This window comes from Perna viridis, chromosome 8 (genome assembly GCF_037379345.1).
Source record: "Perna viridis isolate PV_CMFRI_1.1 ecotype Kerala chromosome 8, ASM3737934v1, whole genome shotgun sequence".
Taxonomy (NCBI): domain Eukaryota; kingdom Metazoa; phylum Mollusca; class Bivalvia; order Mytilida; family Mytilidae; genus Perna; species Perna viridis.
The window spans coordinates 6615951-6639844 of record NC_142452.1 but is presented as its reverse complement, the minus strand read 5'-3'; the positions used below and the strand labels follow the sequence as shown (position 1 = coordinate 6639844).

General features: G+C 33.2%; 1 protein-coding gene across 4 annotated transcripts in view; it reads right to left on the bottom strand.

Moving 5' to 3' along the window:
• Positions 1-21753, bottom strand: part of LOC148609120 (uncharacterized) — a 35223-nt gene extending 13470 nt beyond the window's left edge. For 2 of the 4 annotated variants that reach the window (XR_015924801.1, XM_088596271.1), the window contains exon 1: positions 21708-21753. Coding sequence is in view for 3 of the 4 variants with exons in the window: in XM_088596271.1 (XP_088452397.1) it covers positions 21708-21737 (30 nt within the window). In the remaining variant the exon portion in view is untranslated. Of the gene's footprint in view, positions 1-6067; positions 8801-10743; positions 11001-21707 lie in introns of those variants that run through there. The other 2 variants (XM_088596269.1, XM_088596270.1) reach the window with 2 other exon arrangements.
• Positions 21754-23894: the final 2141 nt, after the last annotated feature.

The following is a 23894-nucleotide window of genomic DNA, read 5'->3' as shown; positions in this document are numbered from 1 at the left end:
AAAAATGAATAAATGTAAAACATTCCAATGTCCCCCGCGCAAAAAGATACATCTCAACCAACAAATTGCCTTCTTTATTAGTATCAATGTAATGATACAATAGCCCTGAACAAGGGCCGTAACTTCTGTAAAAATCTTTCTACCATTGTAATGTTCCACTATAGATAGGTCACTGCAGATAACTTTATGACAATTTGTGAAAATAAAGCTATATTGAGACACTTAAACAAGCAAATCCAACATTTTTCCCCTGTAAAAAGTGTATATTTTTCAAAACCTTACATTATGCAGATCAATAAAAAAAAGATGGATATTCTTTTCTATTTCGCTATGAAAATCTGTAGCCATGGTAACATAATAAAAATAAAAATAAATAAAAAGTTTCGGGTGCCTTCCTAAAATTAATTGTCAAACAACAGGTTTTCTAAAATATCAGGCACTTAAAAAGTGCCAGAAAAAGTAAGTTGGCATGTTATTATTGTAAAAAAAAACAATTAAAAAGTGTACTTTTTCTGTATATTTGTTCATGACTTTAATTCTTGAAGTCCGTGCGAAATTTTTCATTTCTGAAAAACAGCCAGCAGGAAAGAGAATCACGAATCTTTCCGGAGAGCTTAAAGCATGCATTTTACACCTCTTTACCCTCACAAATATTGCATCTATTTATTTTTAATTTTGTGTACGAAATTGTGCACCTAAATCTCATTTGTATAGTGCAACCTAAGACTACATACAAAAGATAAAATCAATTGGTAAAAAAATTACAAAAAAGTGCGGAAAACTTTAAACTCACATAAATAAGTCCAAGGGCCGTAACTTGTGTAAAAACATTATACATCGAGGTCTCTTCAAAAAAGATGCTACAACTAGCTAGATACAAATATATAGTTCTTGGTAGATATTCCTCATACTTTGTAAGAAATAATTCCAAATCATCTTTCGAATATACAGAGGAAGATGTTTACAAAATGTTGGAATTTTTAATCGACATTTTTGTCCAGTGTGGTGGACGCGTTTTTCAACAAACGGTCGGCATTCCAATGGGAACAAATTGTGCTCCTCTACTTGCTGACATATTCCTTCACTCTTATGAGGCTGACTTTATAGCTGATCTGATCCAAAAGAAGAATATCGTTTAGCTAGATTCTTAATCTCAGTTTCCGCTATATAGATGATGTATTATCAATCCTACTTTCGGGGATTTGATACATTGCATCTACCCAAAAGAACTTGAGATAAAGGATACTACAGACACTGTAAAGTCAGCCTCATATCTTGAATTGCACTTACAAATCCATGGTAAAGGAATACAACTGACCAAATTTTTCGACAAACGTGATGACCTTTCATTCAGAATTGTCAACTTTCCTTTCATCTGTGGCAACATCCCTTCAGCACCTGCGTTTGGAGTGCTCATATCACAACTCATACGTTATGCCAGAGCTTGCCGAAACTACGCAGACTTTTTGTATCGCGCTAGAATTCTAACAAATAGGTTTCTGAAACAGGGTTTTGTTGATACAAGATTGAAGTCATCACTACAGAAGTTTTATGATCGTCATCATAAACTCGTGGATCGTTATAGTGTATCCATCTGTACCATGAAAACTGATTTATTCAACGTGTCATAGTTTCCCTCTCCTCGTTTGTCTACCCGGACCTGACTTATCATGAGCAACTCGGCGGGTGTTTCTAGAAAAGCAGAGGACGCTTACCCTACCGGTGCACCTGGTCCATGCTCCCAGTTCTTAGTGGAGTCCGAGTTGCTCATTTGGTTTTGTTTCTTTGTATGAATGATTTTAGTTACTTCACGTTCTTTGTTGTGTATGTCTGTTTTCTATGTCTGGTCGTTGTCCATTCTTTACAGGATTACATTCTTTTGATTACCGCTATAACCTTGGTTCCCTTGATTATTCTTCTCTAATTTGACCCAATATCCATAATTAAAAATTAAACAAGAGGTTGCATGCAAGGTACTGCTAAGAATACCCCAACTCAGCCTGAAAAGAGAGACACGGAGACGATCGGTAAACAGGAAGTAGATGAGCAAAGAACCAGAAAAAGGGGAGAAATTGTACAAGTTATCATGCAAAGCAGTAAACTAGATGTCAAAGCATTTCCTTTTACAGAAGATGAGGAATCTATTAATGTAACCACTAGAAAAATGACAAAGTTGATCGGTAAACAGGAAGCAGATGAGCGAGGAACATGAAAAGGAGAGACATGGTACAAGTTACCATGCAGAATTAATGTACCAAATATCTAAGCATTACCTTCAATAGAAACTGAGAAATTTGTCATAAAAATGTTACGGACGGACAATGTAATTGCAATATACCCCCGTAACAAGCCAAATAATACCTTTACATTCATTTATGTAAGACCATATGGAATACACAATTCAATAGACAATTTATTGAACTATACATTTCCTTTCTGAGAACTCACTTTGAAAAAATTTCAATTTCATAAGAGGCAGGCTAATATTACTCCCTTTCAGTGGATCGCCCTATGAAAATACAACTAGTAATAAAAAGAGAATGATAAATGTAAGTCCCTAAAACTATTACATAGAACCTTTCTTATTTATATTAATTTGTTAGTTATTCAGCAGGTTGTAGAAATTGAAAAATCAAGTAGTTGGTTCGGGAAGGGCAAATTTCGGCCTAAAAAGGTCTACATGGAGAAAATTTGTATTCTGTTTCTCTAGCTTTTTAATGTAAACTATATTTGATTTGACTGGTTTATAATGGTAATAATTTGTACATACAAGGCCATATATGCACTACAGACTTGGCTGAGATTGGGAAAATCTGTTAAAAAGGCTGGAAAACATCAAATTGTTTGCAGTTTTTCACTTTTTTAACAATGGCCACATGGGTGTTGACTCTTGCTTCATATATTTAGTGAATAATTGCCAGTTAGAACTCGTGTAAAAATATCTTGAGTCAACAGATGTATGACCACTTCCGTTCCACACAAAAACCATCTTAAAAACTGCAGAAATGTTAAAAGGTTTTTGTAAAAGTTAGATAAATGCATACTATCATTTCTGGAACAACGTCATAAATCTAGTCAAAAACATCTAATATTCAGTGTGTGCGAACATTTTACTATACTACAACTACCTAGAAATTAGCTTTAATCAAATTTTCGCAAATGCCCAAATTAGGAGACCAATAGGGGTCCTTATCGAATTTTCTCCTTTCTCACCACTTATCCTAGTATAATACACTTATATTCAATTAAATGAAACCTTTATAACATGTTGCATTATTTTTACTTCACTAGAAAGAAAGCAAGAAGTAATTAATATGTAACTATATTAGGTAGCACCGAAAAAAAAACCCAACAATTTGTGTGTTGTGCAATTCCATCCAAGTATTTTTACATTATCTCACGGAAAAATATTTCAAATGTAACAATATAATTAACACACACTATTGATACACATTTGAAAATTTAACATGGACACATTCAGGCTTAATTGATACAGATCTAAATAAGGATTGAGATCAAATGTTGTGCCAAGAAATGATGTGGCCCATTTTTGACCCCTAGTTCTTTATCAATACAAGTAACATAGCCCAAATCCTCTTGTCACCTTGCGAAATTATTCCAAAGAGATCTTAAATTATTGTTAGGACATCAGAAAAATGCTCGTTTCTGGCCCTTTTTTGGACCCCTCATTCTGGAATTGTTGACCAAAAAAATAAAAAAAAGACTTAATCCTAGCCTTCCTTTGGTGGTCTGAAACCTTATGCTACAATTCCAAAGAGATGCATTGTATAAACTTAAAAATGCTTGGTTTCTGGTCCGTTCTTTAACATTTCAAGTCATAACCCCAAATCCAAGCCCAACTCTCTTCTTCGTGGAATGACATATTGTAGTAAAGTTGAAAACAGATCTATTCATATTTACTCAATTCACTGTCCGAGCATATGCATTTATCTGGTCCCAATTAGGCCCTAATTCCGAAATAGTTCATGTCATAACCGCCCCCCCCCTAAAAAAAAATAAAATAAAATAAAGTAAAAAACATCCGACACAGAATATGAATTTGACAAGAGAAGAAGACATTTTTTTTGCCCCAAAATGCCAGAAGATTCCCGTCACAAACCCGGCCGAAAATCAATTCACAACCTTTCTTTTTGGTGTATGGCACCTTTTGGAACAATTATAAAGGATTTTATTATCTTTACTCCAGCTATCATCCAGAAATAAGAAAACAATACTTGTTTCCGGTCCTTCCGTTACCTCTTATTTTTACATGACTCAAATCACAATCCCAAAAATCAATCCAAGTCTTCCATTTGTATGGAACCTGTAGTTAAATTAAAAAACATCATTCAATTTTACTCAAGTTTTTGAACGGACCTAAGGTAAATGCTCGATTCTGACCTCTCCTTGGTAATCATTTCCTAAAAAAGTTGGTTTTAACTAAAGTACAATTTCAAAGAGATCCCTTAGGTAATAGTCAAGTAATTGTATAGATACCAGGAAAATGCTTGTTTCTGTTCCCTTTTTGGTCCTTAATTTTTAAAATGTTCTAGTCTTTACACCCAAAATCAATTTTAGTCCGACCATAGTGTTATAGAATATTGTGGAAAAATATACCACAAACATTCCTATTTTTTTTTAACTTGGCCCCTTTCGGCGCTAATTTTAAAACGGTTAGAGCGACAATCCCAAAAATCAAGACCAACCTTCCTTCATTGTTTGGAACCTTGTTATAAAATTTTATAATGATCAATCAACTAAATTAAATACTCAAATCATCACAAAACTTAGGGCGCCTTCCATTATACGGTTCGTTCCACTTGAACTACAGATTCGTGTTCCGTAATACGGTTCGTTCCACTTGAACCACAGATTAGTGTTCCGTTATTGGTTTGTACCCAGTCGTTTGTCTCAGTCGACGAACCAGACGAACCGGAAGTAGAATTAGAGAAAGATGGTTCGTACCGGTAATTGAAAACAAGCCGTGCCTACGGACGTCAGCAAGATACGACTGCAATTTTTTTGAAAGGTCGGGTGTTTAAAATGATAAGTGTAGTCAAACTAACAGTATGTACAACTTTGCCGTTTTGGTATCTCCTCTACATGATGTGTGTCACTGTCAGTAGAGCATGTAGATATCTGATGACATTACTTGCTGGTGCTACAAAATACTTCTACATCTGTCTTGATTCGGATCATTGTGGACTAAGGTGAGTGGAGGGAGCTACGTGTCAAGCACGTAAAATATCCTATCATTAGATTTACAATGTATTTCAGCATAGGCTCTGTGGTGTCACTTATGTTGTAAAATATGTCCGTCCCCTTTTTCCAGTGCTCTGTAAAATTTTGCTTTTCTTTGTTACGAGTCCCACTTCAGCTTTCATTTTCTGTTACAAATTAGCTTTGCTACATTTTTTTCTCACATTAAATATTTGCGGCTGTGCGTTGAATAACATATAATAAATCTAGTCTGCATGGAATAAATGTTTCTGTTTCTGAATTGTTCCAATTAAAAAAAAAAATTAATGAATACATCATAGTCTTGTAAAGGATGTTTGTATGAACTTTTTTATATTCCAATTGGGATTTAAAAGAACATGGCTTTTACTTCAGTTTTCATCCACGTTGAAGACTCAAGACTGCATTTAATTTTGTTATTATCATTTTACACGTGTGGTTGTTGTCGATTATACAGTTATTCTGATATCTTTTCTTAATTATGAAACAGCTTTGTACTTGGTAATAATTCTTCCGGATAAGTACTTAAATACTTAGGGGGCAGTGTATAGAACCATTTCGAATAGTATGTACATTTTAATACATACTACAATTCAAACCGGTTCACAACTGAAGCCTTTTTAACAATTTTCCCAATATTTATAACACGTAGTTTTTAATTTGTTTTTGTTTCTTAAGTTATTAGTTGTTTGGATCAAATCTAAAATCATTTATTGCAGACATGCATTATTAACTGATGTCATTTTCGGGGTCATGTTCCATTGACTTATAACTTTCATTTGAAAATTCTTTTTGCCAAAATCATACCTAAGATAGTATTACTATTACATCTACTACTAATTCTTTATTAAACGACAAAACTCATATCTTACTAGAGGCGTCACAAATAAAACAGAAAGCACACAATACCACTAATGCGTGCCAAACACGCCAAACAGAGCTAAGGATTCTATTATCGGTAACCCAATTTCAACGACTTTGTAACACTTCAAACAATAATTTGAAGTGTACTATATTATGCACAGCTTGGTATGACCACAGAGGACGAATCCTGAACAATTAAGGGGGGCACAGGTATGGTTACAAATTTTCAAGCACGATACAATTTTGATAGCGATAAAACCTATCAGGATAAGAATTTGACCAGAATTAATGTATGGTTCCCATTTAGCCCTTTATTCATAAACAATTGCACCCATTACCCTAAAATAAATTAGCCTTCTTTAAGTTGTAATGTACCTTGCATGTGAAACAAAGAAATTTTCAAAAGACTTAATCATTTATAACTAAAATTTGTTCGGACATAGTAGAAATGGTTTGTTTCTATAGCCCATTTTGGTCCCCAAATCTAAACGGTTTAAGTAGCAAACTCAAAATCAATATCAGCCTTTTTTGAAGTATAACACCTTGTGGTAAAATTTCACACAGCAATTCACTTACACTCAAGTTATTATCCGAACACCGAAAGTTCTACGGACGTCGTATGACGACGAATAGCAACTGATTTTGCGGCCGTATAAAAATTATTCATTTTCTTTAAGGTATGAAACCTTCAGCCAAAAATTTTAAGCCAAAAAAATTTGTTTCACGAAAATGAAGTGTATTCAGACGCCCAAGCCGACGAGCCGAAGTGCGTCGACAGTGCCATACCATTACACGACTGCGACAATTTGCGGTCGTGTAAACATTGATATTTACAACGTTACTGCTAAAATCTGATTATAACAAAAATAAAAAGAGGAAATAGTGTGGTGCATAACATTGTAAATAGTGTTAAAAATACACAATCTATAGGTCTCAGAGATATCCACAGTACAAGATCATATTGTTTTCTTTCCTCTAAATAACGTCATATAGGAATGCGAAATTTTGGTCATTAGCAAGTAAGATCTGATCAGTCAGCTTATTGTAGAATATTGTTCTTGGACTTTCAAGATCATGTATATCCCATAATAGTTCTCGTATGTGTTTCCCATCAGCAGAAATTACGACAAGATTGTTCGAACTGAAACCCAAAACAAAAACGTTTCCAGACGCATCAGTGGACAAACCGACAGGACCGCTCAATATCTGTTCGTCGCAGAAAGTCCAGATTACTTTCCCGTTTAAGTCATAACAAGTGATTTCGTCAGTTTCGCAGTTTGAATGAAAAATTTTTTCGTCAAAAACCGTAATATAAGTATACGACGGGAGAACACCAGGTACAATACATCTGACGGATTCATCCTCTAAATCTAACATCTGAATGCCTTTATCATCTCCGGTAAAAAAAATCTTTGACCCCACCACAGCAACGCTATAAACCTCATCTTCGTTGTAAACATCTTCATCAGCCAGATATATGGTCCTTTTCACAGTTCTGTCATCCAAATCAATCAGTATAATACAACCATTCCCGATTGAAGCTCCAACAATAGCATTTTCACTTTCCATATAGGCGATATCATAGGCAGTGTGAGGCCGGAGTTTAAACCGATAATCTTCAGTCCCGTTCGGATTTAGCGCTAGAATATTGCAAATGCAATACGATGTAACAAACATTCGACCGTCTTTCAGCATGAAACACCCCCTCATGTTACTTTCTCTTATTCTGATAGTCAAGTTTCTCCTTAATACGATATCGTCTATAGATATCAATCTATTTTCTTTCTGATGCGATTCGGTCGCCTGGGATGACAAAACAGATTTCTTTTTGGTATACTTCGTGAAAACGTTTGACTTTTTTATCCCCATTTCGCTTTCTGAATTCGAAAGATTCATTAGTGAGGCATCAACATCACATACGATATAAAATTCAGACAATATTTCCGAGACCACCAGAGAGGCTATGTATTTTGACTTAGATGTCACCAACATCTCAATACTATTCCAAAATAAAAATGTTTCGACCCTTTCTGGTAAGGTCTTAAATACCCCAATTGACGTTTTCATACTATGAATAAAACCTTTACATTGATTTAAACCCTCGTTTATCTTGTTAATTCTGTTTCGGAGTAGGTCAGCAACACGACACAGCTCTATGGATAACTTATCATAGGTGTATTGTTTGTCATCACTTGTATCACGCAAGTGTTTTATTTTCTGATCCATATCAGTTCTTTGCTTTGAAAGGGATTCCAAACTCTTACTACAACGATCTGCCAGCTGCACTATGCTTTCATCCATAGACAATACATCCATTTCTATTTTAGAAATCAATTTCGTAAAGTCAGTGACATTGACAAGTTGATCTAAATGACATATATCTTGGCATTCATTGTGGTATTTTGAAATACCTTCAGAGCAGCAAACAATTTTATGTCTCTTGCAAAACAATCGAAATGTTTGACTGTGCTCACAACAATTTAAGAAATACCACAGGTCTCTTTGTACACTCTTTGTAATTTGTGCATATTTCTCAATAGGTATGGTAAAATGTAGACGGGTTTTACGGAATGCTGTATGTCTTGCCGAACATCCTAAGCAGAATTCTTCTTTACAGTTGATGCACCTTTCAGAAGAAGGGGAATCAAGCTGTCGTTTAGCACATACTGTACACTTGTACATACTTGAGACAGCCAATCTACAGAACAAAATAGATTTCCAGTTAAAATTTGACATCTTTACCAGCGTCGTATTTCATCACACCTGTCCCATTACAGTAGGTCGTTAATTAATCGTATTCCGCGTAACTATTCAAACAGGGTGTCGTATGAATGTCTTATGATTATATTTAATTGACAATTTTTTTTTTTCATCTTTGTTTGTAACAAGTACTAGCGTAGGTTACAAACAAAGCTATTGTCTTTGCAAATGCTACTGAATGATCCATATGGTACAGCTTGATACGACCACACGTCGAATTCGAAATTTGGACAAGTATGAAAAACATTTTTGGCACACTCCTCATATAGGTGGGGGTTTTATTGCTTCAATAAATTAAAGTTAATTGAAATTTGAAACTTGTAATAGCATAGATTTCTGACGCAGAGAGAAAGAAAGTATAAAACCTGAAAAATTAAGTTCAACGTCGAACTGAAAATCGAATGAGAAAATCGCGTGGAGAAAAAACAAAATATAGTATTTCAGTTTCTCCGGGCACATCTTAATTTGATCATAGAGGCTGAACCCCGAGTGATATGGTTCTGACACTACATGTAAAATGAATGTGTTGACAAAACTTAAAATTGAAAAAAAGCTCCCAGGAGTCTGAATCGGTCACTAGGTTGAATTTTTGCCTTTCAAGGGCAATGACTCTAACAAGGAGTTGCCTGACAATAAGGATCATTTCAGCAATTGGCAGTTTCTTTCTATTTAGAATAGTTTTCAAGATATTGGCTGAAAACAGCTTAAGAGTAATCGAGGGTACCAAGATTCTAGTGGAAATCCAACGAATGTAACCCAGGGACAAAGACCAGACATAAAACAAACAAACGAAACAAAGAATATAAAATAACCAAAATATTACATACAAAATAACAAAAGTAAATGAGCAGTTCCACCAAAGACAGGAAACATGGACGTAGTGTACCGGTTGGGTAAGCGTCCTCTAAACACCCACCGAGTTGATCATAAAAAGTAAAGTCCGGGGTAGACGAAAGAGGAAAGGGTAACATAAAAAAGTCATGTTTCGCCTTTCAAGGACAATAGCTCTTACAAGAAGTCGTCCAACATCTTTGATCACTGCAAACTTTAGTTGGCCTTACAAGGATCATTGCTCAGCAATTTAAAGTTTCTTTCTATCTCTTTTTTGTAGTTTTTAAAATATTGGCTGAAAACTGTAAATAAACGTTATTTCGACAATGACACAATTTTGCTAAAACTAACGGTTTTGGAGGTATATAACAAAAAACTTCTTACGGACCCCTATTCTATTTTTTGAACTGCGGCAAAGTTTTTACGACGGATAAAAAATCCTCACATCAGATCTATGCAGCATACCCTAAGGAATATTTGTACCAAGTTTGGTATTCATTGGTCTGGTAGTGTCAGAAGAAAGCAATAACATTAAAAGTAGGGGAAAATGTCGAAAAGGGGCATTTATTTCAACACTGCTATGCAGTTTAAAACGAAAATTTGAAACTGAGATAGATCTGATTACGCTTGGCACTTTCACTCATGTCAGAATTTTGCTAAATAACGGTTTTGGAGACATATGCGAAAAACTTCTGTCTGACCCCTAATGTTCTATTTTTTTAGTAATGGCGGCCATGTTATTTCGACGGATCAAAAATCACCATACAGCTCTATGCAGAATACCCTAAGGAACATTAATACCAAGTTCAGTTCTAATTGGTCAAGTAGTTTCATCAGAGAAGAGTTCAGAAAAATTGTTAATGGCGACGGACGACGACGGTGACGGGCGTCAAGTGATTACAATAGCTCACATGGCCTTTAGCAAGGTGAGCTAAAAGTATTCTGTTGAAACGAAGATTGCATTGAAAATATTAGTTTTAGTTCACGGTTTGAATCAATATATCACTGAAACTTCAGTAAAAATCAAGGAAAGTTTAATTTTGAACTCACTCGGTGTTAAATCATCCAAATACACAGTCAGATTCTGCAAATGGGAGATCCGAAGAACTCAAGACCAAAGAAACTCCATTCACAGTCGTCTGAATTTTAGTGACAAATAGCGAATATTGCTATATGCCATACTGCCATAGGTGTCAGCGGTACGAGTTCGAGTCCCGCGAGGAGAACGACCAAAAATTTGCATAGCAATATGTCCTTGGATCCGCGCCTGATTACGACAATTTTCTTTTCATGTGCCCCTAACCAACTTCCATATTTATGACTAAATGTTCTATTTTTAGACACAATAACAGCAGTACAGATATCGATTATCAGGGACGAATCCAGGATTTGAGTTTAGGGGAGGGGCGTTAATTGAATTAAATGCCGTGCAAAGCAAGGTAAAAAATAATATGGGGTGAACCTTGTGGTGAAAAAATTTTTTCTTACCGATTTAGGGGGGAGGAGGCGTACGCCCGGCACGCCAGTCCTTGGATCCGCGCCTGATTTCCCGCAAAGAAAATAGGGTGAGTCCACGAAGATCGGACAGAAAAGTAGTCTTGAACTATAAATAGCCATTTTCCCTACTTTCACTTTCGTTTTGCACTAACCAAACCAACCTTTTCAGTGGAACATTTTTATGATATTATGTTAGATTTTCTTTTAAAAAGGTTCTTCATCTTACAGTGTGATGTTTGCTCTATTTTATAAGTCATTGTTCATTTCTTTTGACAAAACATTAGTTTGTAGAGAGGCAAAAAGAAAATGTACTATATTTTTATAGCATCCATGTTTTGACTTACACCCGCTCAGGGATATGCAATACGATACTGGTACCTATTACTAATAAACATTTCAATATAATCATAAAAGTGGTTGTTTTTCTGCTAGAGTATTCATTTTCATACTGAAAATTCAGAATATCATTGCCCTGCTACAAACATGAGTTTTCTATTAAAATTTTTATATAGGTACCCTATTCCAGGCATAAGACTAATATCTCAATGTTAGCCAGAAAATATTACTTTTGATAAAAAGCAGCTGCATTAGTCAAACTAAGCAAATTTGTGGTTTATTCTGACATGGTAGATACATGAGCTGTACAATGAGTTCCAAATCATTATTTAATCCTCACTTGTGAGTTCCATATACGGAAATATTAATATCCAAACCTCCTTTTTTGTCTTTAACTCAAGGGAGCCTCTTGTTTAAAGTAAAGTATAGGTACCGGTGCAACCATTTTAAACTATAGATATGGTCATTTCAATTATAATAAATCCAGAAAAAATTATACCAATATCATAGTTTTAAAAAATTATAGCTTTTCATATGCAGAAAATACAGATTTTAAGCATATTTGGTAGGTACCCCAGGCAGATACAAATGGACCTCAGTAAGACAGGAAAAGGACTTTTTCTTTAAAACAGATAGCTATGATGCAAGAAAAATAGTTTACTGGTATAAATATTATAGTAACAATTGTCTGCTTTAAATACTTTTTGAAAGAATTCAGTTTTTATATGAAAAAACACCATTATTTTTCTTGCCGCATTAGAATCTGTCCATTTGAACCACCAAAAAAAGTCCACTAAAAAATTGGCTGTTGACTTTTGTGACATTTCTGTGTTTAAATCAACCACACAGTTATATGACAACTCATTTTAGCTATTTATTTGAAAGAAAAACAAAAAATAAAAAAAATATTCATTTTTTCATATATAAGAGGCAATGTATGGAAAATGACTACTTGTCAAGTCCTAACCACATACTTAAAATGTGTTGTAACTTGAAAACTATCCTTTATGCAGGAGTATTACTTGCTTTAGGTTACCTGAATATAGATATGCTCATCATAAATAGTCAAGATAATAATTTTATTGAACTGATATCCTACAAATTCATGAAAACAAAATGCATTTCCAAATTTGGTAAAGATTAACCATAAATGCAAAAAAACAGAGCTACCATAAAAAATCAGGTTCAAAGGTTGGCTAATTCATCTTAAAAGTGTTACCTGCGTTTGGGTACTACTTTTTCAGCTGGTAAAGACCACTTGCTGAATATCTAACTTAACTTGAAAAACTGGCTTACTACTAATAAACATTTCAATATAATCATAAAAGTGGTTGTTTTTCTGCTAGAGTATTCATTTTCATACTGAAAATTCAGAATATCATTGCCCTGCTACAAACATGAGTTTTCTATTAAAATTTTTATATAGGTACCCTATTCCAGGCATAAGACTAATATCTCAATGTTAGCCAGAAAATATTACTTTTGATAAAAAGCAGCTGCATTAGTCAAACTAAGCAAATTTGTGGTTTATTCTGACATGGTAGATACATGAGCTGTACAATGAGTTCCAAATCATTATTTAATCCTCACTTGTGAGTTCCATATATGGAAATATTAATATCCAAACCTCCTTTTTTGTCTTTAACTCAAGGGAGCCTCTTGTTTAAAGTAAAGTATAGGTACCGGTGCAACCGTTTTAAACTATAGATATGGTCATTTCAATTATAATAAATCCAGAAAAAATTATACCAATATCATAGTTTTAAAAAATTATAGCTTTTCATATGCAGAAAATACAGATTTTAAGCATATTTGGTAGGTACCCCAGGCAGATACAAATGGACCTCAGTATGACAGGAAAAGGACTTTTTCTTTAAAACAGATAGCTATGATGCAAGAAAAATAGTTTACTGGTATAAATATTATAGTAACAATTGTCTGCTTTAAATACTTTTTGAAAGAATTCAGTTTTTATATGAAAAAACACCATTATTTTTCTTGCCGCATTAGAATCTGTCCATTTGAACCACCAAAAAAAGTCCACTAAAAAATTGGCTGTTGACTTTTGTGACATTTCTGTGTTTAAATCAACCACACAGTTATATGGCAACTCATTTTAGCTATTTATTTGAAAGAAAAACAAAAAATAAAAAAAATATTCATTTTTTCATATATAAGAGGCAATGTATGGAAAGTGACTACTTGTCAAGTCCTAACCACATACTTAAAATGTGTTGTAACTTGAAAACTATCCTTTATGCAGGAGTATTACTTGCTTTAGGTTACCTGAATATAGATATGCTCATCATAAATAGTCAAGATAATAATTTTATTGAACTGATATCCTACAAATTCATGAAAACAAAATGCATTTCCAAATTTGGTAAAGATTAACCATAAATGCAAAAAAACAGAGCTACCATAAAAAATCAGGTTCAAAGGTTGGCTAATTCATCTTAAAAGTGTTACCTGCGTTTGGGTACTACTTTTTCAGCTGGTAAAGACCACTTGCTGAATATCTAACTTAACTTGAAAAACTGGCTTACTACTAATAAACATTTCAATATAATCATAAAAGTGGTTGTTTTTCTGCTAGAGTATTCATTTTCATACTGAAAATTCAGAATATCATTGCCCTGCTACAAACATGAGTTTTCTATTAAAATTTTTATATAGGTACCCTATTCCAGGCATAAGACTAATATCTCAATGTTAGCCAGAAAATATTACTTTTGATAAAAAGCAGCTGCATTAGTCAAACTAAGCAAATTTGTGGTTTATTCTGACATGGTAGATACATGAGCTGTACAATGAGTTCCAAATCATTATTTAATCCTCACTTGTGAGTTCCATATATGGAAATATTAATATCCAAACCTCCTTTTTTGTCTTTAACTCAAGGGAGCCTCTTGTTTAAAGTAAAGTATAGGTACCGGTGCAACCGTTTTAAACTATAGATATGGTCATTTCAATTATAATAAATCCAGAAAAAATTATACCAATATCATAGTTTTAAAAAATTATAGCTTTTCATATGCAGAAAATACAGATTTTAAGCATATTTGGTAGGTACCCCAGGCAGATACAAATGGACCTCAGTATGACAGGAAAAGGACTTTTTCTTTAAAACAGATAGCTATGATGCAAGAAAAATAGTTTACTGGTATAAATATTATAGTAACAATTGTCTGCTTTAAATACTTTTTGAAAGAATTCAGTTTTTATATGAAAAAACACCATTATTTTTCTTGCCGCATTAGAATCTGTCCATTTGAACCACCAAAAAAAGTCCACTAAAAAATTGGCTGTTGACTTTTGTGACATTTCTGTGTTTAAATCAACCACACAGTTATATGACAACTCATTTTAGCTATTTATTTGAAAGAAAAACAAAAAATAAAAAAAATATTCATTTTTTCATATATAAGAGGCAATGTATGGAAAATGACTACTTGTCAAGTCCTAACCACATACTTAAAATGTGTTGTAACTTGAAAACTATCCTTTATGCAGGAGTATTACTTGCTTTAGGTTACCTGAATATAGATATGCTCATCATAAATAGTCAAGATAATAATTTTATTGAACTGATATCCTACAAATTCATGAAAACAAAATGCATTTCCAAATTTGGTAAAGATTAACCATAAATGCAAAAAAACAGAGCTACCATAAAAAATCAGGTTCAAAGGTTGGCTAATTCATCTTAAAAGTGTTACCTGCGTTTGGGTACTACTTTTTCAGCTGGTAAAGACCACTTGCTGAATATCTAACTTAACTTGAAAAACTGGCTTACTACTAATAAACATTTCAATATAATCATAAAAGTGGTTGTTTTTCTGCTAGAGTATTCATTTTCATACTGAAAATTCAGAATATCATTGCCCTGCTACAAACATGAGTTTTCTATTAAAATTTTTATATAGGTACCCTATTCCAGGCATAAGACTAATATCTCAATGTTAGCCAGAAAATATTACTTTTGATAAAAAGCAGCTGCATTAGTCAAACTAAGCAAATTTGTGGTTTATTCTGACATGGTAGATACATGAGCTGTACAATGAGTTCCAAATCATTATTTAATCCTCACTTGTGAGTTCCATATATGGAAATATTAATATCCAAACCTCCTTTTTTGTCTTTAACTCAAGGGAGCCTCTTGTTTAAAGTAAAGTATAGGTACCGGTGCAACCGTTTTAAACTATAGATATGGTCATTTCAATTATAATAAATCCAGAAAAAATTATACCAATATCATAGTTTTAAAAAATTATAGCTTTTCATATGCAGAAAATACAGATTTTAAGCATATTTGGTAGGTACCCCAGGCAGATACAAATGGACCTCAGTATGACAGGAAAAGGACTTTTTCTTTAAAACAGATAGCTATGATGCAAGAAAAATAGTTTACTGGTATAAATATTATAGTAACAATTGTCTGCTTTAAATACTTTTTGAAAGAATTCAGTTTTTATATGAAAAAACACCATTATTTTTCTTGCCGCATTAGAATCTGTCCATTTGAACCACCAAAAAAAGTCCACTAAAAAATTGGCTGTTGACTTTTGTGACATTTCTGTGTTTAAATCAACCACACAGTTATATGGCAACTCATTTTAGCTATTTATTTGAAAGAAAAACAAAAAATAAAAAAAATATTCATTTTTTCATATATAAGAGGCAATGTATGGAAAGTGACTACTTGTCAAGTCCTAACCACATACTTAAAATGTGTTGTAACTTGAAAACTATCCTTTATGCAGGAGTATTACTTGCTTTAGGTTACCTGAATATAGATATGCTCATCATAAATAGTCAAGATAATAATTTTATTGAACTGATATCCTACAAATTCATGAAAACAAAATGCATTTCCAAATTTGGTAAAGATTAACCATAAATGCAAAAAAACAGAGCTACCATAAAAAATCAGGTTCAAAGGTTGGCTAATTCATCTTAAAAGTGTTACCTGCGTTTGGGTACTACTTTTTCAGCTGGTAAAGACCACTTGCTGAATATCTAACTTAACTTGAAAAACTGGCTTACTACTAATAAACATTTCAATATAATCATAAAAGTGGTTGTTTTTCTGCTAGAGTATTCATTTTCATACTGAAAATTCAGAATATCATTGCCCTGCTACAAACATGAGTTTTCTATTAAAATTTTTATATAGGTACCCTATTCCAGGCATAAGACTAATATCTCAATGTTAGCCAGAAAATATTACTTTTGATAAAAAGCAGCTGCATTAGTCAAACTAAGCAAATTTGTGGTTTATTCTGACATGGTAGATACATGAGCTGTACAATGAGTTCCAAATCATTATTTAATCCTCACTTGTGAGTTCCATATATGGAAATATTAATATCCAAACCTCCTTTTTTGTCTTTAACTCAAGGGAGCCTCTTGTTTAAAGTAAAGTATAGGTACCGGTGCAACCATTTTAAACTATAGATATGGTCATTTCAATTATAATAAATCCAGAAAAAATTATACCAATATCATAGTTTTAAAAAATTATAGCTTTTCATATGCAGAAAATACAGATTTTAAGCATATTTGGTAGGTACCCCAGGCAGATACAAATGGACCTCAGTAAGACAGGAAAAGGACTTTTTCTTTAAAACAGATAGCTATGATGCAAGAAAAATAGTTTACTGGTATAAATATTATAGTAACAATTGTCTGCTTTAAATACTTTTTGAAAGAATTCAGTTTTTATATGAAAAAACACCATTATTTTTCTTGCCGCATTAGAATCTGTCCATTTGAACCACCAAAAAAAGTCCACTAAAAAATTGGCTGTTGACTTTTGTGACATTTCTGTGTTTAAATCAACCACACAGTTATATGGCAACTCATTTTAGCTATTTATTTGAAAGAAAAACAAAAAATAAAAAAAATATTCATTTTTTCATATATAAGAGGCAATGTATGGAAAATGACTACTTGTCAAGTCCTAACCACATACTTAAAATGTGTTGTAACTTGAAAACTATCCTTTATGCAGGAGTATTACTTGCTTTAGGTTACCTGAATATAGATATGCTCATCATAAATAGTCAAGATAATAATTTTATTGAACTGATATCCTACAAATTCATGAAAACAAAATGCATTTCCAAATTTGGTAAAGATTAACCATAAATGCAAAAAAACAGAGCTACCATAAAAAATCAGGTTCAAAGGTTGGCTAATTCATCTTAAAAGTGTTACCTGTGTTTGGGTACTACTTTTTCAGCTGGTAAAGACCACTTGCTGAATATCCAACTTAACTTGAAAAACTGGCTTACTACTAACAAACATTTCAATATAATCATAAAAGTTGTTGTTTTTCTGCTAGAGTATTCATTTTCATACTGAAAATTCAGAATATCATTGCCCTGCTACAAACATGAGTTTTCTATTAAAATTTTTATATAGGTACCCTATTCCAGGCATAAGACTAATATCTCAATGTAAGCCAGAAAATATTACTTTTGATAAAAAGCAACTGCATTAGTCAAACTAAGCAAATTTGTGGTTTATTCTGACATGGTAGATACATGAGCTGTACAATGAGTTCCAAATCATTATTTAATCCTCACTTGTGAGTTCCATATATGGAAATATTAATGTTTGAACCTCCTTTTTTGTCTTTAACTCAAGGGAGCCTCTTGTTTAAAGTAAAATATAGGTACCGGTGCAACCGTTTTAAACTATAGATATGGTCATTTCAATTATAATAAATCCAGAAAAAATTATACCAATATCATAGTTTTAAAAAAATATAGCTTTTCATATGCAGAAAATACAGATTTTAAGCATATTTGATACCCCAGGCAGATACAAATGGACCTCAGTATGACAGGAAAAGGACTTTTTCTTTAAAACAGATAGATATGATGCAAGAAAAATAGTTTACTGGTATAAATATTATAGTAACAATTGTCTGCTTTAAATACTTTTTGAAAGAATTCAGTTTTTATATGAAAAAACACCATTATTTTTCTTGCCGCATTAGAATCTGTCCATTTGAACCACCAAAAAAAGTCCACTAAAAAATTGGCTGTTGACTTTTGTGACATTTCTGTGTTTAAATCAACCACACAGTTATATGGCAACTTATTTTAGCTATTTATTTGAAAGAAAAACAAAAAATAAAAAAAATATTCATTTTTTCATATATAAGAGGCAATGTATGGAAAATGACTACTTTCAAGTCCTAACCACATACTTAAAATGTGTTGTAACTTGAAAACTATCCTTTATGCAGGAGTATTACTTGCTTTAGGTTACCTGAATATAGATATGCTCATCATAAATAGTCAAGATAATAATTTTATTGAACTGATATCCTACAAATTCATGAAAACAAAATGCATTTCCAAATTTGGTAAAGATTAACCATAAATGCAAAAAAAACAGAGCTACCATAAAAAATCAGGTTCAAAGGTTGGCTAATTCATCTTAAAAGTGTTACCTGCATTTGGGTACTAGTTTTTCAGCTGGTAAAGACCACTTGCTGAATATCTAACTTAACTTGAAAAACTGGCTTACTAGGTCTCAGTATCGTATTAATTTTCCCATAGACTTCTATAGTGAAGTGCATATTTTTAGAATTTTTAAAAAAATATGCAAATTGATTCAATAAAACTTTGACTTATGTAGCATTTCTAAGGACATGTGAAAAAATAATTTCCCACAAAGAAAATAGGGTGAGTCCACGAAGATCGGACAGAAAAGTAGTCTTGAACTATAAATAGCCATTTTCCCTACTTTCACTTTCGTTTTGCACTCACCAAACCAACCTTTTCAGTGGAACATTTTTATGATATTATGTTAGATTTTCTTTTAAAAAAGTTCTTCATCTTACAGTGTGATGTTTGCTCTATTTTATAAGTCATTGTTCATATCTTTTGACAAAACATTAGTTTGTAGAGAGGCAAAAAGAAAATGCACTATATTTTTATAGCATCCATATTTTGACGTACACCCGCTCAGGGATATGCAATATGATACTGGTACCTATATATAATGGTAGGATTGCACAATAACATGAAAGACTGGGGTGTTACTAAAAAGCGGAAAAGGAAAACGGAATACGGAACGGAAAAAAATAAGACATTTTAGCCATTTGGCATAGTATTCTATAAAACGATAAAATAGTGTTACTGATAAAAGTGTTGCATCGTTTCTTTTCTTGACTAGTATTTATTTTTTCCTTAAGTATAGAACTGATGTTTTATGCGTCCATAAACATGATGGCTAATTAAAAATCGATTACTGGTATGGTACTGTCGTCGTCGAAACTTGGTTTTAGTGTAATAACTTGAATAATTTAGTTGGTTGGTCTTTATAAAAAAAAAGGTTTTATATCCGTATTTATTTTGGAGGTTTAGTCCTCAAACATTTTAGAATAAGGAGTCAAAAAAAGAGTCTGAAGGAAGCATTTCATAACTCTGGATTACATTTGTATATAATACAGTCAAGTAAGTCTATGACATTGTCCTACAATATTCTTTTCTAAAAAGTTCATGGATTGGTCTATCAGGTGCACACTTCTGAAAATAAACTCTAATTTCAATCAGAAACAAAGGAACTACACTTTCCAGGTGAACGATTTCGGCTCTTAGGAACATCTAGTTAAAAAATCTACCTCTCTGGAATTCCGAATACCTTTGTAAACCCTGGGTTCGAACCTACAGTATCGGGTCTCGTGATTTGAAGCCCAAAACTGTAACAACAAACTCAGGCATTGCGCTCCCTCTTTAAACGTCGAAATAAATGATTCTGATTTTTTCCCTGAATTTATTGAACAGTACAAAGACAGAGGAAAAAGTCGATAATGCTAAAATATCAGATCTATGCAGCATACCCTAAGGAATATTTGTACCAAGTTTGGTTTTCACTGGTCTGGTAGTGTCAGAAGAAAGCAATAACATTAAAAGTAGGGAAAAATGTCGAAAAGGGGCATTTACTCTAACACTGCTATACAGTTTAAAACGAAAATTTGAAATTGAGATAGATCTGATTACGCTTGACACTTTCACTCATGTCAGAATTTTGCTAAATAACGGTTTTGGAGACATATGCGAAAAACTTCTGTCTGACCCCTAATGTTCTATTTTTTTAGTAATGGCGGCCATGTTATTTCGACGGATCAAAAATCACCATGCAGCTCTACGCAGAATACCCTAAGGAACATTAATACCAAGTTCAGTTCTAATTGGTCAAGTAGTTTCATCAGAGAAGAGTTCAGAAAAATTGTTAATGGCAACGGACGACGACAGTGACGGGCGTCAAGTGATTACAATAGCTCACATAGCCTTTAGCAAGGTGAGCTAAAAAGTATTCTTTTGAAACGAAGATTGCATTGAAAATATTAGTTTTAGTTCACGGTTTGAATCAATATATCACTGAAACTTCAGTAAAAATCAAGGAAAGTTTAATTTTGAACTCACTCGGTGTTAAATCATCCAAATACACAGTCAGATTCTGCAAATGGGAGATCCGAAGAACTCAAGACCAAAGAAACTCCATTCACAGTCGTCTGAATTTTAGTGACAAATAGCGAATATTGCTATATGCCATACTGCCATAGATGTCAGCGGTACGAGTTCGAGTCCCGCGGAGGGAACGACCAAAAATTTGCATAGCAATATGTCCTTGGATCCGCGCCTGATTAGGACAATTTTCTTTTTGAGTGGCCCTAACCAACTTCCATATTCATAAATAAATGTTCTATTTTTAGACACAATAACAGCAGTACAGATATCAATTATCAGGGGCGAATCCAGGATTTGAGTTTAGGGGGAGGGGCGTTAATTGAATTAAATTCCGTGCAAAGCAAGGTAAAAAATATTATGGGGTGAACCTTGTGGTGGAAAAAAAATTTCTTACCGATTTAGGGGGGAGGCGTACGCCCGGCACGCCAGTCCTTGGATCCGCGCCTGATTATAACCTTAAAATCGTTGAATATCGACACAAAAGGTTATCTTATCGGATACTCTGAAGTAAAATTATACATAAATCGTCCTAATGTAATATATTTGCAATTGTTAATGTGGGTTTCACTTTGGTTCGGACAAATATGGATTCAATCAATCGTTTATGTTAAGAATATGACCCTGTGAAGATAATTTACGAAGATTTCAAAGATATCAAACCCTTACTTGTCTAAGAATAAAGCTACTTACTTGAAAACTGTTAATAGACTCTGCTATCATATAACTTATCTAATTTTCTCTTTCTCTCGCTCTCTCTATATATATAATGGTAGGATTGCACAATAACATGAAAGACTGGGGTGTTACTAAAAAGCGGAAAAGGAAAACGGAATACGGAACGGAAAAAAATAAGACATTTTAGCCATTTGGCATAGTATTCTACAAAACGATAAAATAGTGTTACTGATAAAAGTGTTGCATCGTTTCTTTTCTTGACTAGTATTTATTTTTTCCTTAAGTATAGAACTGATGTTTTATGCGTCCGTAAACATGATGGCTAATTAAAAATCGATTACTGGTATGGTACTGTCGTCGTCGAAACTTGGTTTTAGTGTAATAACTTGAATAATTTAGTTGGTTGGTCTTTATAAAAAAAAAAGGTTTTTATCCGTATTTATTTTGGAGGTTTAGTCCTCAAACGTTTTAGAATAAGGAGTCAAAAAAAAAAGAGTCCGAAGGAAGCATTTCATAACTCTGGATTACATTTGTATATAATACAGTCAAGTAAGTCTATGACATTGTCCTACAATATTCTTTTCTAAAAAGTTCATGGATTGGTCTATCAGGTGCACACTTCTGAAAATAAACTCTAATTTCAATCAGAAACAAAGGAACTACACTTTCCAGGTGAACGATTTCGGCTCTTAGGAACATCTAGTTAAAAATCTACCTCTCTGGAATTCCGAATACCTTTGTAAACCCTGGGTTCGAACCTACAGTATCGGGTCTCGTGATTTGAAGCCCAAAACTGTAACAACAAACTCAGGCATTGCGCTCCCTCTTTAAACGTCGAAATAAATGATTCTGATTTTTTCCCTGAATTTATTGAACAGTACGAAGACAGAGGAAAAAGTCGATAATGCTAAAATATCAGATCTATGCAGCATACCCTAAGGAATATTTGTACCAAGTTTGGTTTTCATTGGTCTGGTAGTGTCAGAAGAAAGCAATAACATTAAAAGTAGGGAAAAATGTCGAAAAGGGGCATTTACTCTAACACTGCTATACAATTTAAAACGAAAATTTGAAATTGAGATAGAGAAAGGAACATTAATACCAAGTTCAGTTCTAATTGGTCAAGTAGTTTCATCAGAGAAGAGTTCAGAAAAAATGTTAATGGCGACGGACGACGACGGTGACGGACGCCAAGTGATTACAATAGCTCACATAGCCTTTAGCAAGGTGAGCTAAAAAGTATTATTTTGAAACGAAGATTGCATTGAACATATTAGTTTTAGTTCACGGTTTGAATCAATATATCACTGAAACTTCAGTAAAGAAGTAAGAATTTTTATGTCTCGATGATGACAAAAAAACAAGAGGCTCTCAAGAGCCTGAATCGTTCACCTGGTTTTATTTTTGCCTTTCATTTGTAATACTCTAGCAAGGAGTTGTCTATTTTTATTTTTATTTTTTTGCAACTGATAAAAAAATCCCTCCAATTCTATGTAAAATACCCTAGGAAGATTTATACCAAATTTGGTTGCAGTGATCAAGTTATGTCAGAGGAGAAGATTTTTGAAAGAAAATACATTAAAAAAAAAAAAAAAAAAACAGAAACAAGTCGAAAAAGGGCAATAGCTCCAATTCGGCTTAACAGATTAAAACAGAAATTTGACCACAGATAGATCACATAAGACTGAATACTTTTACCATGTCAAAATATGGCTAAACCTATTTTTAATAACGGCGGTCGTGTTCTACGGATCAGAAATCCCCACATTAGTTCTATGCAAGATACTCCAAGAAACATTCATAATAAGTTTGGTTTCAATTAATCGAGTAGTATCATAGGAGAAGAGCTTTGAATAAAATGTTAACGACGACGACGCCAAGTGATGGCAATAGCTTACATGTCCTTCGGCCAGGTGAGTTTAAAATGTAATTTTCATTTTCTTTTCAATTGTTAATGTGTTTTATAACTTTCTTTAAATACAAAACTTTTTGCCTTATATTACATATGTACAGGGCTTACTGTTCATCATTGTCTAAACTATCGAAATATAAATTTTCGTGCAATTCTGACAACAATGATTATTTCCTGTTATCATTATTTGGTGGTTACCAGTATCTTCTATTGGGCATTTTTTTCGTAATGCCTTCACATTCTTGTGAAGCATTCGCTTATGTACGCAATTACTAATTTTGGTGTCCATT